Here is a 14,133-nt window from a genome sequence, read left to right as displayed (position 1 = left end):
ATTTTTAAACTTAATAAAAAAAAAGACTTTTTGCAGCCCAAGGGAAGGATTTCTATAGTTTTCTATAATTTCCTTTGGGTGTCTTCGGCAAAAATTAGCTGGTAGTAGCGGGTAGCTTGTAGATTATAGCGTTTTGTTAAACGCTACATGAAGTAGTATATAAATTTGGAACATTTTGTTTAAACTAAAGATTAAAAGCTTGTAGTGCCGAACGAGACTTTCTGTTCAAAATGTAGTGTTTTATCAAACGCTAAAAGTTAAAATGTCTCAAACGCTCCATATATTTTAATTTATTACAAGACCCGACCCGACTTTTTTTTGACCTATAAACCCATCGTACGCTTTTGTAAAAAGGGACTAAAATGGGGACAAATTAAGGTGGGGTTGGGGGTTTAGCTTAGGATTGGGTGGAAGACGGAAAATTGGTTGGATTTTAGATCCCTTTCTGACCCTATCAACAGCTGTCCACCATTGTTTGCTTACCCAACTCCCCCTACCACCCAATCACACCCTTTTTTCTTTCTATTAAATTCCACCCTTTTAATTATTAAAATAAATTCCACTAAAAACTCTACACCAACTGCAGCAGTACAAAACTTGGAATTTTGAATATTGGATTCCTTTCTCATAAACTTTGTTAAATTACAATTTGAGACATAAACTATACTCCAGTTTAACTTTAATGCATCATGCTCTTTTTTTTTATTCATATGGTTCTTTTCTTTCCCATACGTGTTTTAATTTTGTGGTTAGGTCATGAATAAAATTTGTTATAATGTTATATGTGGTCCTTCCTATCATTAGAAAACAAGTATCCTTTCAAATTAGTTAAACAATTGCAATTTGATTATTTCACATATTTCTTCTTTATTTTAAATTTATAAATAAGCATATGGTATTGAGACTTTTAATTATATCTAAAATAATATATATACAACAATCTTCAAAAAGCAAGCATCAACTGAAATGTGATAACTTATATATGAGATAGAATACATACAAATTATCCTACTATAATTTTGCATATACATACAATTGTTTTATTTTTACTGTTTATCCCAAAATACTTATAAAAAAATCTTACCATAACCCAGTCATTTCAATTGCATCTTTGACTCGGATTGTATCGATAAAAAACAAGAACAACTTCTTGTAGTCCGTTATACGTTGGGTAATTAAGGCAAAAGAAAATAACCTCAAACTTCTTTTATATATATATATATATATATATATATATATATATATATATATATATATATATATATATATATTGTCTTTTTTATAAAGGACGAGAACAAAAATAGACCTAGTTACAACTTGTTTGTGTGGAAAGGTTCTGTTTTGAAGATCTTGTTTACGACCTTAATAATACATAAACTCATACATCAATAGCCATATAATGATAATGCAAAGTATTATATACCATTTGCGAATTGTATATTGTTTTAATTTTGTTTAGCCATATTCATTGGGGTCAATGAATTTACATCCTCTAGAGTAGTTGTCTACTTGTGTGTTTAAGCTTAAAACTTCGTATATCTTGCAAGTACCATTGTTATATGTGAGATAACATATTCATGCAACTAATAAACATGAAGTTGGTTGGTATTTTTGAAATAACATATTTGATATTAGCATATATATCACTGACTTTTATGACATCAATTTTCGACCTACATAAGAACTTTTATCAATCATTGTATTTTGCACTAACTTAGAAACAAACATAACATAAAAATACAAACACACACAATACAATTTAGTGGACATCTTACTAAAAATGACACCAAAACATATGCAATGATTATATAGCTATTATTCCAAAGTGATTACATTACAAAATGCAAAACACACCTTGTTTAGTAAGAAATTAATTATATATATATAAATACTCATAACTTCAGTTGGCTGATTTCCAACCAATTAAAAATTCCACATACAAATATTCCATCAGAGTTATCTTATACAAGAAAAATTAGTTGACTAATTTTCCCATTAATTGAATCATATTACAAGGGAGATGTATCCATGAAATATGCAAGGGTGATTAAACTTTTGAGGGGTGTGAATTAAAATAATGAATAGTTGATGGACATATAGTGTAAATAAGGTATATTATTTTAGATCCATTATTTTATTTTACTTTTATGCAGATGTAAATAGATTCCATCAAATCGCTGGCATCTTGTTTGCATACGTGCACCCAGCTCATTCTTGCACGCATGTCCATGCATATATTTAATTCCATTATTCTTCTTCGTAATTTCCAGCTGTTCCCTATATCTGATAATATAGTATTGAATGTATATATACAAGCAATTTGCTTTCTCAATTTCTTAGTTTTTGCTTTCAAATTCTTGAAGAAACCCACTGATTGTGGGAAAAAGTAAAAAGGGTATTGTGTTTTTGATTGATAATAACGGAAGGACTCAATGGATCCGTGTCCTTTCGTGCGATTAGTAGTCGGAAGTTTAAGTTTGAAATTTTCCGGCGGTGGCGCCGGTAACCCTCCACCGTCGAGCTGTTACTGCAAGATTAAGCTCAAGAACTTCACCACCCAGATTGCTGATGTTGCTTATTGTGCTGATAGCGATGTGAATCAAGTTAACGATCAAGTTCAGGCCTGTTTCAATTTCAAGAAATCGGAGTTTGATAAGGTGGTTGAGAAATCTAATGGATTGAAGATCGAGGTTTATTCAGGTAGAAAAGGGAACCCGATTTGTGGAGTTGGGTCGGGTAAGCTTATCGGGGTTGTATCGGTTGGGTTGGATTCAAAGGTGGTTGACGGCGGTAGTAGTAATAACTGGGGTGGTGTGGTGGTTCAGAACGGATGGGTGGCCGTCGGTGATCGGAGCTCCAAGAAATCTGCTCAGTTGCATTTGAATGTGAGAGTGGAGCCTGACCCACGATTTGTTTTCGAGTTTGATGGCGAACCTGAGTGTAGCCCACAAGTGTTTCAAGTCAATGGGAATGTTCGTCAAGCTGTTTTTACATGCAAATTCAGTTTCAGAAACTCCGGCGATCGGAATTTGAGATCTGGGTAAGTTATTATATCGGTTTTCTTCTTGTTTTCAAGGCGTTCGACGTATTGTCTGAATGAACGAAATAGTTTATTTCTTGTAATTTGATTCATTATCTTACGATTTGTTTTTGATGTTTTAACAGATCATCAATCTCGGAAGTAAACGCCACCGGAAACTGGTTAAGATCGGTGAGAAGTGATAATGAAAAACCTGTAAAAGAGCGAAAAGGATGGTCGATTACAATCCATGATCTTTCGGGTTCACCGGTAGCCATGGCGTCAATGGTGACACCATTTGTGCCGTCACACGGAACAGACGACGTCCGCCGATCCAACCCTGGTGCTTGGCTGATCCTCCGGCCAGGTCACAACACATGGAAGCCATGGGCAAGGTTAGAAGCATGGAGGGAGTCCACCGGCGCCGACAACCTCGGCTACCGTTTCGAGCTCCTACCAGACGCCGCCGTCGGCGGACTTGACCCAATCACCCTTTCAAACTCCACCATCAGTTCCAAACACGGCGGGAAATTCACCATCGATATCAGTAACGGAGCCTCTCCGATGACCACACCAAACGGCAGCTTCGACTCCGGATCCGGGTCGGGTTCCGGGTCGGACTTTTGGTCCGCGACATGGGCGCACTTAATGTACCAGGGTTTTGTGATGTCATCAAAGGTGGCCGGTGGAGGGCGGTGTAGTAAACCGGAGGTGGAGATTGGGTTTCAGCATGTGACATGCACGGAGGACGCGGCGGCGTTCGTTGCATTGGCGGCGGCGGTGGATCTAAGCGTGGACGCTTGCCAGCCGTTTTCAAGGAAGCTCCGGAAGGAGTTGAGACACGACGGAGAATAGTCGCCGGAGTTATTTATTAATTTGCTCATTTTTCAAGTGGGCGTGAGGATCTTTTTTTTTTTTTTAATTTATTTTATTCTAGAAACAGAGAGTGTACAGTGAGATTGCTTCACGAGGTTTTAATTTTTTTTGCTTAATGAGTTTTTTTTGGGTGATTAATGCATGTACAGTTGTTTACAATAATATTCGTGATTTGGGATTTGATATGATATCGAATCGGTTCGTATAAAGTTTGCACATGGTTTGTAGATCTTAATAGGATACATAAATCATGTTTTAAAACATATTTTTTGTACTTGAAACATATAATTCAATTGTATATTGTAATAATTGCTGATGATCATTGATTGTAATTACAACTTGATGTTTTTGGTAGCAAATTGTAAATGAAATATACGTTGTACAATAGTTGTATGAGTTGTAAGTACTCTTCGGTAAAAACAAGGCGGTTTTTTTACTGTAATTTAATGATAGTTAAAACTATATAAATAATTTAGGTGCTGATTTGGAAGAATCAATTTGATTAATCCACTTAATTAAGAGTCTAATGACAATTATACCCTTATTGTGATATTCAATGGATTTTAATTTGTTTTGGCCGCTGCTTGGTTCTTCATAACTCATAAGTCTATTATACCAAAATAATATATTGACCCTTTATATCCCCTATCTTTTTTATTCTATACTTTTTTTTTTTCTTTTTTTTTTTTTTTTTTTGTTTATAAGCATTTATACCCAAATTAATATATTGACATTTTAGATCTTCCATTGTTTTTTCCATTCTGTGATCATCTTTTATTGTTTACGTTGCCATTTTTCCTTTTCCGTTTTTTACAACGAACCCAGAAAAAATTTTGGAAAATTTCAAGATGCCCCATAAATTTTTTTCAATGGTTTAAATTTTTTTTGAAAAATTTTGTTTTACGTTGCGGTGATACCTCGGAAAAAAATTGGGTATCCTAAAGCTTCATTTTATGTTTTGTGCTACCCATTTACTTAGATCTTGACCGCGCCATTATACATCACATATGACTACGTACTTTAAATATTTGTTAGTTTGAATTTTTTATTGCACAACATTTTATTGTGATTTAAAATTACATCACATATTAGTACGATACTTTGAATATTTGACATGTATTGGTTTGAATTTTTTATTACACAATATTTTACTATGATTTAAAATTACTTTAGTTCAAACTAAAGTAATTTTAAATCACAGTAAAATGTTGTGCAATAAAAAAATCAAACCAACACATGTAAAATATTCAAAGTACATACTAATATGTGATATAGAGTGTAGAGTTAGGATCAAAATTGACGAAGTTAGAATCAGAATAAATGGATAGCACAAAACATAAAACGAAGTTTTAAGGTGCAAAAAGCATAAAAAAAATTTAAAGGGGCATGTCAAAATTTTCCAAGCTCGTCGTAAAAAAAAATTGACGGTGTAAACAATAAAAAATTATCACATAATAATAATAATAAAACATGGAGGATCTAAAGTGTCGATATATTAATTTGGGTATAATCGGTTATGAAGAAAGAAGCAACAGAGAAAAAAAAAACTTAAACAATAAAAAATGACTATAGAATAAAAGAAAGAGGGGGATATAAAGTGTCATTAGAGAAAAAAAGCTTAAACGATAAAAGATGACTATGGAATAAAAAAAGAAGGGATATAAAGTGTCATTAAACGATCAAAGCAATACCATTAGTAGTAGATTCAAAGCACTACCATAAATCAAAATACCTCTTGTAGCTTCAAATAGAAAAACAACAAACACAAAATCAAAACAAAGAAATAAGGAACGAAAAGAAATCTACAACGCTGACATGAAAGGAAATGAGAAGGGTGTGGTGTAATAATAAACAAACAAATATAAATGAACATAAACTAACAGAAAAAAAACACACACATTCAAATCAAGAATCATACCTAAATAAAAGAACATAAACTTTCAAATCAATAACACTCATAAATGAACATAGTCGTCAAATAACGTTGTAACTAAAGATTTATATATATATATATATATATATATATATATATATATATATATATATATATATATATATATATATATATATATATATATATATATATAATAACACTCATAAATGAACATAGTCGTCAAATAACGTTGTAACTAAAGATTTATATATATATATATATATATATATATATATATATATATATATATATATATATATATATATATATATACTATAAAAGGTATATATAAATTTAGGTTTCAGAATTTACTATAATACGTCATTTTATATCTTATATACTTTGCAATTGTCCAAAGCTCTTAACATTCAACTCCTAACATGATTTACTTCTAACATTTTTATAAATTTCACCATTATCTTCCTCTTACATAATTTTCATTTTCAACTATTATATATATATATATATATATATATATATATATATATATATATATATATATATATATATATATATATATATATATATATGAAAAGACCTTAGATCAATCAATTTATCAAACAATGACAGTAAATAAGAACAATAGGGTTTCACAAAGAAAAACTTTCACTAAGAAAGATAATCTCACAAAGAGATTATCGTATGCACAAAGCGACTATTAGGGTTTGTGAAAGACGTACCTCAACACAAACCGATACAAAAGAATATATACATCTATTCTAGACAATCCCTACAAATGAGGGATATATAGCTAACTAAACTATGATATATAAGGAAACAAGATAAATACAAGATCTGTTACAACATACTGAATAAAGCTATATATATGCTGAGCTAATATGATGCTGATGTTGATGCTGAGTTATACGCTGATGCTGAAAGACTTCAAACATCATCATATTTCAAGGTTTGACCTTACAATCTCCCCCAATATGATGATGTTCAAAACCAACTAAATTAAAACACCTCTGGACAAGAATTCCTCATATTCAGCTTCAGCTTCTATCTTCACAGGCCAGTAAGGACTATCCAACAGCTCCTGTCTTCTATTCAGCAGCTCCATAGCAATAAGGATGTGAAACTCTCTGGATAGATCTTGATGACTCATGCACATTTGCCTTAAGCCAACGAGATGAGTTGTTGGAGCCCTTGGAATCTTAGCAGTTCGCTGAAAACACATTTTTCTATTTTTGTCGAGATAAAACATCCCGTGTTCAGGAACTGAGATAAATTGATGTTGAATCGGCTCGACTCTGATAGGAAGAGAGTTGTTTATTCCTTCAGCACCAAAGTTTAGAAACAACAACTCTTCACCATCAACTTGAAATTTGGTTCTTCGGATTCTAGGGACAGATGAACTTTGGCCTTGATGTTGTGGATGATCTTTAGGAACAAGGTCCAAACGCTGAACTTTCTTCATCAGGAGATGAAGAGCACATGTCAGTTCGGAGGAGAGAACTGAAGTTTGCTTGGAAGCTAATTCGAGTAATTCTGTCCATTCAGAATATCCATATTTGATCAGCTCATCCCTCTTGACAACTTCAGTGTATGGATGTTGAGGACCTTGACGAGTGATCAGCAGTGTAAGAATTTTCTCATTACACGAAGGAGTTGAACTAGTTGATCAAAGAAGAAAGCTCCATAATCAAGCCATTTGTTGAGAAGAAGAGAACAGACGACTTGTTGCTCATAAGTGCTCAGTTGATCACCACTTCGAGACTTATGACCCACACATTTGCACAGAGCACCTGTGAAAAGTTTCCATCCTGGGGTCATACACTGACGCAGAATAAGAGTTGATCGAGTCCCAGCCTTTGAGTGATCATATCCCAGTTGATCAAAGAGACGTCGATAGCGTTCAATAGGAGGGAGTTCAGAGAAGAGATCAAAAAGTGGTAACCGGAGCGCGGCACTGAGGAGGTCAGCAGTAATAAAGACTGAGTGTCTTCCACAACCAATAGTCCCGGAGATGACATTGTTTTCATCATTGATGGTTGCAGTGTAGTAGAACTCACAGACTTGTTCAGGAAAGAACTCTGATGGAACGTCACTGATAGCGTATCGGAGTCGGCATGAGGCTAAGAAGTTAACAAAATCATCAAGTCCAAGACCTCGATGAACATTTGGAATGTCAGGGTTGAAGACAACGTTGGTGGCTTTGATGTATATTGGAAGAGGAGGAGAGTTTGGGGCAGGGATTACCCTTCGTGAAGTAGATGAGAAAGTGAATAGTGATGCCGCCATTAAAGAATTTTAAGGATTTTAGGGTTTTGAAAATAAGCGAAGGAAATTTGAATTGTGGAAGGAAGGTTTGAAATAGGGGTGGAAAGAGGTTTAAATATGGAACTAAACGGGCCTTTTAAAAGGCAATGATTATCCTCTTCAAAAATAACTGCGTATTGTAACAACCTATCAAATCAGAAAAATAGCCGTTGGGTAAAAGAGCCGTTGACTGAAGATGAAACGACAATCAGTGTCTGCGGAAGCGCTGATATCAGTGTCATAAAAGTTACATGCTGAGGATGTTTCTCCGTCAATTCAATGTACAACTTGCTTGATTAAGGCTAGCAAGGAGGTTGGTGCGTGTGATAGATACTAGTTATATTATCTAACCATCGGCACAGAGTGTTGTGTCTTTATCAGTGAGTGGTTTATCTTACTGAATCATTAGACGCTGAATGAGAAGAAGGTAAAGAGAGGATTGTTGTGTGTGATAGACCTTGGTGTTTTGGTCTAACCATCGGCAAAGATTGTTAAATTCTCATCAGCGTGTGTTTTGTCACACTGAATCACAGAATCAGTGTAAGATTGGTAAGAAGAGATAGTTGCGTGTGATAGACCTTGGTGTTTTGATCTAACCATCGGCAAAGATTGTTAGATTCTCATCAGTGTGTGTTTTGTCACACTGAATCACGGAATCAGTGTAAGATTGGTAAGAAGAGATAGTTGCGTGTGATAGATCTTGGCGTTTTGATCTAACCATCGGCAAAGAGTTTCAAGTTGTTATCAGTGTATGGTTTAATACAGTGAATCATTCAACTTTAGTTTAGAAGATTTGAAGAAGAGAGAGAGAGAGATAGGAGATCAAACCAAGTACTCAGTATGCAAATATCACCAGCATGTCATCATCAACAAAATGTACATCAGCTTATAAGACAATACCAAACATTAGCAAAATTAATTACAAAGTAATCATTCCAAGTTCTCCAATAATGTAAGCAGTTGTTTGAGAATCCAGTGCCTTGGTGAAGATATCAGCTAGTTGTTCTGAAGTCTTGACATGTTCAAGAACAATCTTGCCCTTCTCAACATTATCTCTGATGAAGTGATGTCTGATTTCGATATGCTTCGTCTTTGAGTGCTGAATAGGGTTTTGTGTGATTTGAATGGCACTGGTGTTATGACAGTATATGGGAGTCTTTGAGAATTTGATCCCATAGTCTAGAAGCTGATTTTGAATCCATAAGAGCTGAGCACAACATCTTCCAGCTGCAACATACTCAGCTTCTGCAGTCGAGATGGCTACTGATGTTTGCTTTTTTCTAGACCAGCTGATGAGACGATTTCCAAGGAAATGACATCCACCTGACGTACTCTTTTTGTCTAAGTTGCATCCTGCATAGTCTGAATCAGTGTATCCAAAAAGTTCAAATGCTGAGTCGCGAGGATACCACAGTGCTAAGTTCTGAGTCCCGTTCAAGTATCGAAAAATACGTTTGACGGCCATGAGATGATACTCCTTGGGGTTAGCTTGGAATCGAGCACAGAGAATGGTTCCAAACATGATATCAGGACGACTTGCCGTAAGATACAGAAGAGATCCAATCATTCCTCGATAAAGAGAGTGATTGACATCAGTGCCAGTTGGATCAGCGTGCATCTTATCAGTCTTGGACACTGGAGTAGAGGTTGGTTTGCAGTCACTGAGAGAATACTTAACAAGCAGGTCAGAAATATATTTACTTTGGCAAATAGAAATACCTGATCTTTGTTGCTGAACTTCAAGACCTAAGAAAAAGGTCATCTTCCCCATCATGCTCATTTCGAACCTTTGAGACATGATCTCTGCAAATTCCTTGCTCAGTTTCTCACTTGGAGCCAAAAATGATGTCATCGACATAAATTTGAACAAGAATCATGTCTGAACCTTTGTTTTTGATGAAGAGAGTGTTGTCGATTGCTCCTCGTCTGTATCCATTTTCAAGAAGATACGATGTCAGCGTCTCATACCAAGCCTTGGGAGCTTGCTTCAGTCCATAAACAACTTTGTCTAGTCGGTACACATAATTTGAGTGATCCTTGTCAACAAAGCCTGGGGGCTGATTGAGGAATACTTCTTCTTCTAACACACCATGAAGAAATGATGTTTTCACATCCATCTGATAAATAATGAAATTCATGTAGGATGCGTATGCGAGAAACAATCTGATTACTTCAATGCGAGCAACTGGAGCAAAGGTTTCCCCGTAGTCGATGGATTCAATTTGAGTGAACCCTTGAGCGGCAAGCCTTGCTTTGTTGCGGGTAATGATTCCATCTTTATCAACCTTGTGGCGATAGACCCAGCGTGTTCCGGTGATGGTCTTTCCTGATGGTCTGAGAACAAGAGTCCAAACCTTGTGCCTTTCAAACTCATTCAGTTCTTCTTGCATGGCTTTAATCCAGTCAGCATCTTGAAGAGTTGAGTGTATCTTGTCAGGTAAGATCATTGAAACAAAATTAACATACATGCAAAAATTATTAGATACAAGAGATCTGGTTCGGACACCATCATGAATATCCCCAATAATTTGATCAACAGGGTGATATCGATGTTCAAAAACTGATGCTGATTCTAATGGATTTGACACTGACGAGTTATTACTGAGAGGAACATCAGTTGCAGGAGAATCTTCAGCTTCAAGGGTTTCATTAGCACCTGACAAATTATTTGATGATCTAGCTGCAGTATCTTGATTCAAGGAACTTTGAACTGGAATAATAGAATCAAAAATAGTAGCTTCATCTTCAGCATGAGAAACTTCATCATATGGACAAGAGAGAAGCTCTTGAAAAATAGAGGAAGAATGAGTGACTTTTTCATCAGTGTATGATTCCTCATCAAACTTCACATGAATGGATTCTTCAATGCATTGCCTGTTCACATGAAAAACACGAAAAGCCTTTGAAATAGATGAGTACCCAACAAAAATACCTTTGTCAGCCTTAGGTTCAAATTTTGATCTTGGGTCATGCTGATTAAGAATATAACAAATACATCCGAACACATGAAAGAAGGATACGTCTGGCTTTCGACCTTTCAGCATTTCATATGGTGTCTTCTTGTGAATCCTGTGAATTAGAGATCGATTTTGAGTATAGCATGCTGTATTAACAGCTTCAGCCGAAAACGACATAGGATGACCAGCATGAATCATTAAGGTCCTCCTGCCTCAATTAGTGTTCTATTTCTTCGTTCAGCTACTCCATTTTGTTGAGGAGTGCGAGGAGCTGAGAAGTTTTGCCCAATGCCTTTATGATCACAAAATTCTTCAAGAGTTGAATTCCGGAACTCAGTGCCATGATCACTTCTTAGCTGCTTAACTTTGAGACCGTCAGTGTCTCATTTCTACGAATCAGTGAGATAATTTCCTGTGCAACATGACTTTTCTTCTTCAGAAAAACAACCCATGTAAATCGAGTGAACTCATCCACAACCACTAGAGTATACTTATTTCCTCCTTGAGAACGAACAGGAATAGGTCCAAACAAGTCTATGTGTAGTAAATGAAGAGGAACAGATATGCTGGAACATGATTTGGGTTTGAATGATGACTTGATTTGTTTTCCTTGTTCACACGCTGAGCACATCTTGTCTTTTACAACGCTGAATTTTGGGAGACCTCTAACAAGATCTTGATTGGATATTTTGGATAGATTCTTAAAGTTCAAATGAGAGAACCTTTTGTGCCAAATCCAGCTGAGATTGGCTTGAGACTTTGTAAAGAAGCATTGCATTAGCGCCTTTGTCACTTGAAAACATATCAAGAACATATATATCATCTTTTCTACTTGCTGAAAGTACAATGTTCTTGTCAGTGTTGACAACTCTTCCTTCCTTCTTTATATAGTGAACTTCATAATCAGCATCACACAATTGGCTGATGGAGATAAGATTGTGTTTGAGACCCTTTACATATGAAACGTTTTGAAAAACCACATTATTGCACTTGATATTTCCATATCCTTTAGTGAACCCATTTCCATTGTCTCCGTATGTTACTGCAGGACCAGATTTCTTGACATAATCTTCCAGGAGAGACTTGGATCCTGTCATGTGTCTTGAGCAACCACTATCTAAGTACCAAAGATGCTCCTGACCCTGCAGTGCTGAAAAACTAGTTAGAACACACTGACCCATTCGAAGATGGGTCATTCACAAAGTTATTTGATAATAAGTTATGACACTCTTTGGGAAGACAGTTTAAAGAATTTGACTTAAGAATCCATTTTTCATTTCTAACTTTAATATTATCAGCTCTTAAGGATGTTTCATCAAATGAACAATCACTGATCTTATGAGAAGTGTCACCACATCTGTAACAAATTCGAGTACCAAAGTTCTTCTTGGTGAGCATATTTCTAGACTTAACACATTTAGACTTATAAGATTCACCAAGTGAACTTTGAGTCCTTTTGTTTATAATTGAATCACTACTGAGGTCAGTGTCAGATAAATTATGATCAGTGATAGATGAGGAGCTGACATCAGTATCTGATTTGGACTTATTCACAAAAGCACTGCAATCAGGAAAATGCTTAAGTTGTTCATGAACAGCATGAAATACTCCATTTGAGATAAGGAAGACAATAATATTCTCAGTGAGAGGAGTTGGTCTCACAAGATGTGCAAGGTAAGAGGTTGGATCAATTCCGGTAATTTCAACATCACACTCAGTGACACCATTAGAGTTAGTAACATAATATTCATCAACAAGACTTTGATTAATAAAAGAGTTACTGACAAACTTGTTTTTGAAATTATTTTTTATCTCATTCATGGAATAAAATTCAGATTCCTTTTCTTGTGATTTAAAAACCTTCTCAGCTTCTGCAAAATTACCCCCAAGAATTTTCTCACATGAATGTGGAATTTGAGCAGAAATAATATAATTAGCATTTTTGTGAGATTTTGCCCAGATTTGAAGCACAGTTTGTTGTTTAATCAAAAGATCTTTAACATTATCAATTTCAGCAGATAAAGATGAGTTTGACAAACTAGTGATTCTAAGATTTTCTTGAGTGGTATCAATGGTGTTATTTTTTATGGATATTTCAGTTTTAAGAAGATCAAGTTGATTTTTCAAATCTCTTATTGTTTGATTCTTCTTAGAATTAAGAACACCCAAATACTCAAACATTTTGATTTTTCATTCATTGAATAGGAAACAAAGTTTTTAACCTGATACATTGAAGGAGAATCAGTGTTGTGCTTCCTGGAATTTTCAACTGCATCAGACATATCAGCATCAAATGTACTTGTGCCTTTTTCAGAATCATCAGTGTCTTCTATCTTGACCATCAGACACTTGACTTCATCATCTGATGACTCCTCATCAGTCTTCCATTTTTCTTCTTCAGCAACAAGAATTTTATGTTCCAAGTTCTCTGCTTTCAGTTTCTCAATCAGCTTGTTGTACTTCTGCTTCCAATATTCATCCGAGCCTTGGGTTCTTTGTTTGCATTCTTTTGCAAAATGATTAGTGCTCCCACAGTTAAAGCACTGAGCTTTCCCTTTCTTATCAGTACCATGCTTTTTATCAGCTTCTGATCTTTTTGAAAAATTTCCACCCATCTTCTTCTGAAACTTTGAGAAGTTTCGGCCTGATTTCTCAAAAGTCTTTACAATCAAAGCCGCACTAGCTACAACCTTTTCAAGATCATCAGTGTCACTTTTAGAGGAATCAGTGTCTGAATGGTTTTCAATGTCTGACTCTGACACTAGCTTTTTGTTTGAGAACAAGGCTACAGATGATTCTCGCTGAGAATCCTTCATCAGCTCCTTTCTCTGAAGCTTGGATTCCTCATAGTATCGAAGGTTTCCATAGAGACTTTGTAAGTCCATAGTGTTGATCTTCTCACTGTTTTTCAGCACATCAACATGGTTCTCCCAACCTGCACCCAGAGAATCCAAAAACTTTTGCACTAGAACAGTTCTATGCTTCAGCTGATCTAGTCTCCACAAATCATTAACAAGAGTATTGAACCTGTTAAAGGTTTGAGTCAAGGTTTCACCTTTCTTTGCAAAAAAGTGTTCATACCTTCT

The 14,133-nt window shown here is 35.3% G+C and overlaps 1 protein-coding gene across 1 annotated transcript; it reads left to right on the top strand.

Annotated features, from left to right (window-relative positions):
• The first annotated feature begins 2,215 nt into the window (after positions 1-2,215).
• Positions 2,216-4,104, top strand: LOC111904243 (uncharacterized). Its single transcript, XM_023900025.3, has 2 exons — positions 2,216-3,040; positions 3,166-4,104. The coding sequence occupies exons 1-2, from the start codon at positions 2,433-2,435 to the stop codon at positions 3,872-3,874; spliced, it is 1,317 nt and encodes a 438-aa protein (XP_023755793.1). The 5' UTR covers positions 2,216-2,432; the 3' UTR covers positions 3,875-4,104.
• The last annotated feature ends 10,029 nt before the right edge of the window (positions 4,105-14,133 follow it).

Source organism: Lactuca sativa, chromosome 7 (genome assembly GCF_002870075.4).
Source record: "Lactuca sativa cultivar Salinas chromosome 7, Lsat_Salinas_v11, whole genome shotgun sequence".
In the NCBI taxonomy this organism is placed as follows: Eukaryota; Viridiplantae; Streptophyta; class Magnoliopsida; order Asterales; family Asteraceae; genus Lactuca; species Lactuca sativa.
Note: the sequence above shows the minus strand (reverse complement) of the source record. Positions and strands in the feature narration are given on the sequence as shown.

Bases quoted from the DNA above. Each gene is read 5' to 3' on its own strand.
- LOC111904243 (XM_023900025.3), top strand. From the start codon at position 2,433: ATGGATCCGTGTCCTTTCGTGCGATTAGTAGTCGGAAGTTTAAGTTTG. The intron at 3,041-3,165 runs GTAAGTTATTAT...ATGTTTTAACAG, and splicing joins GATCGGAATTTGAGATCTGG to ATCATCAATCTCGGAAGTAA.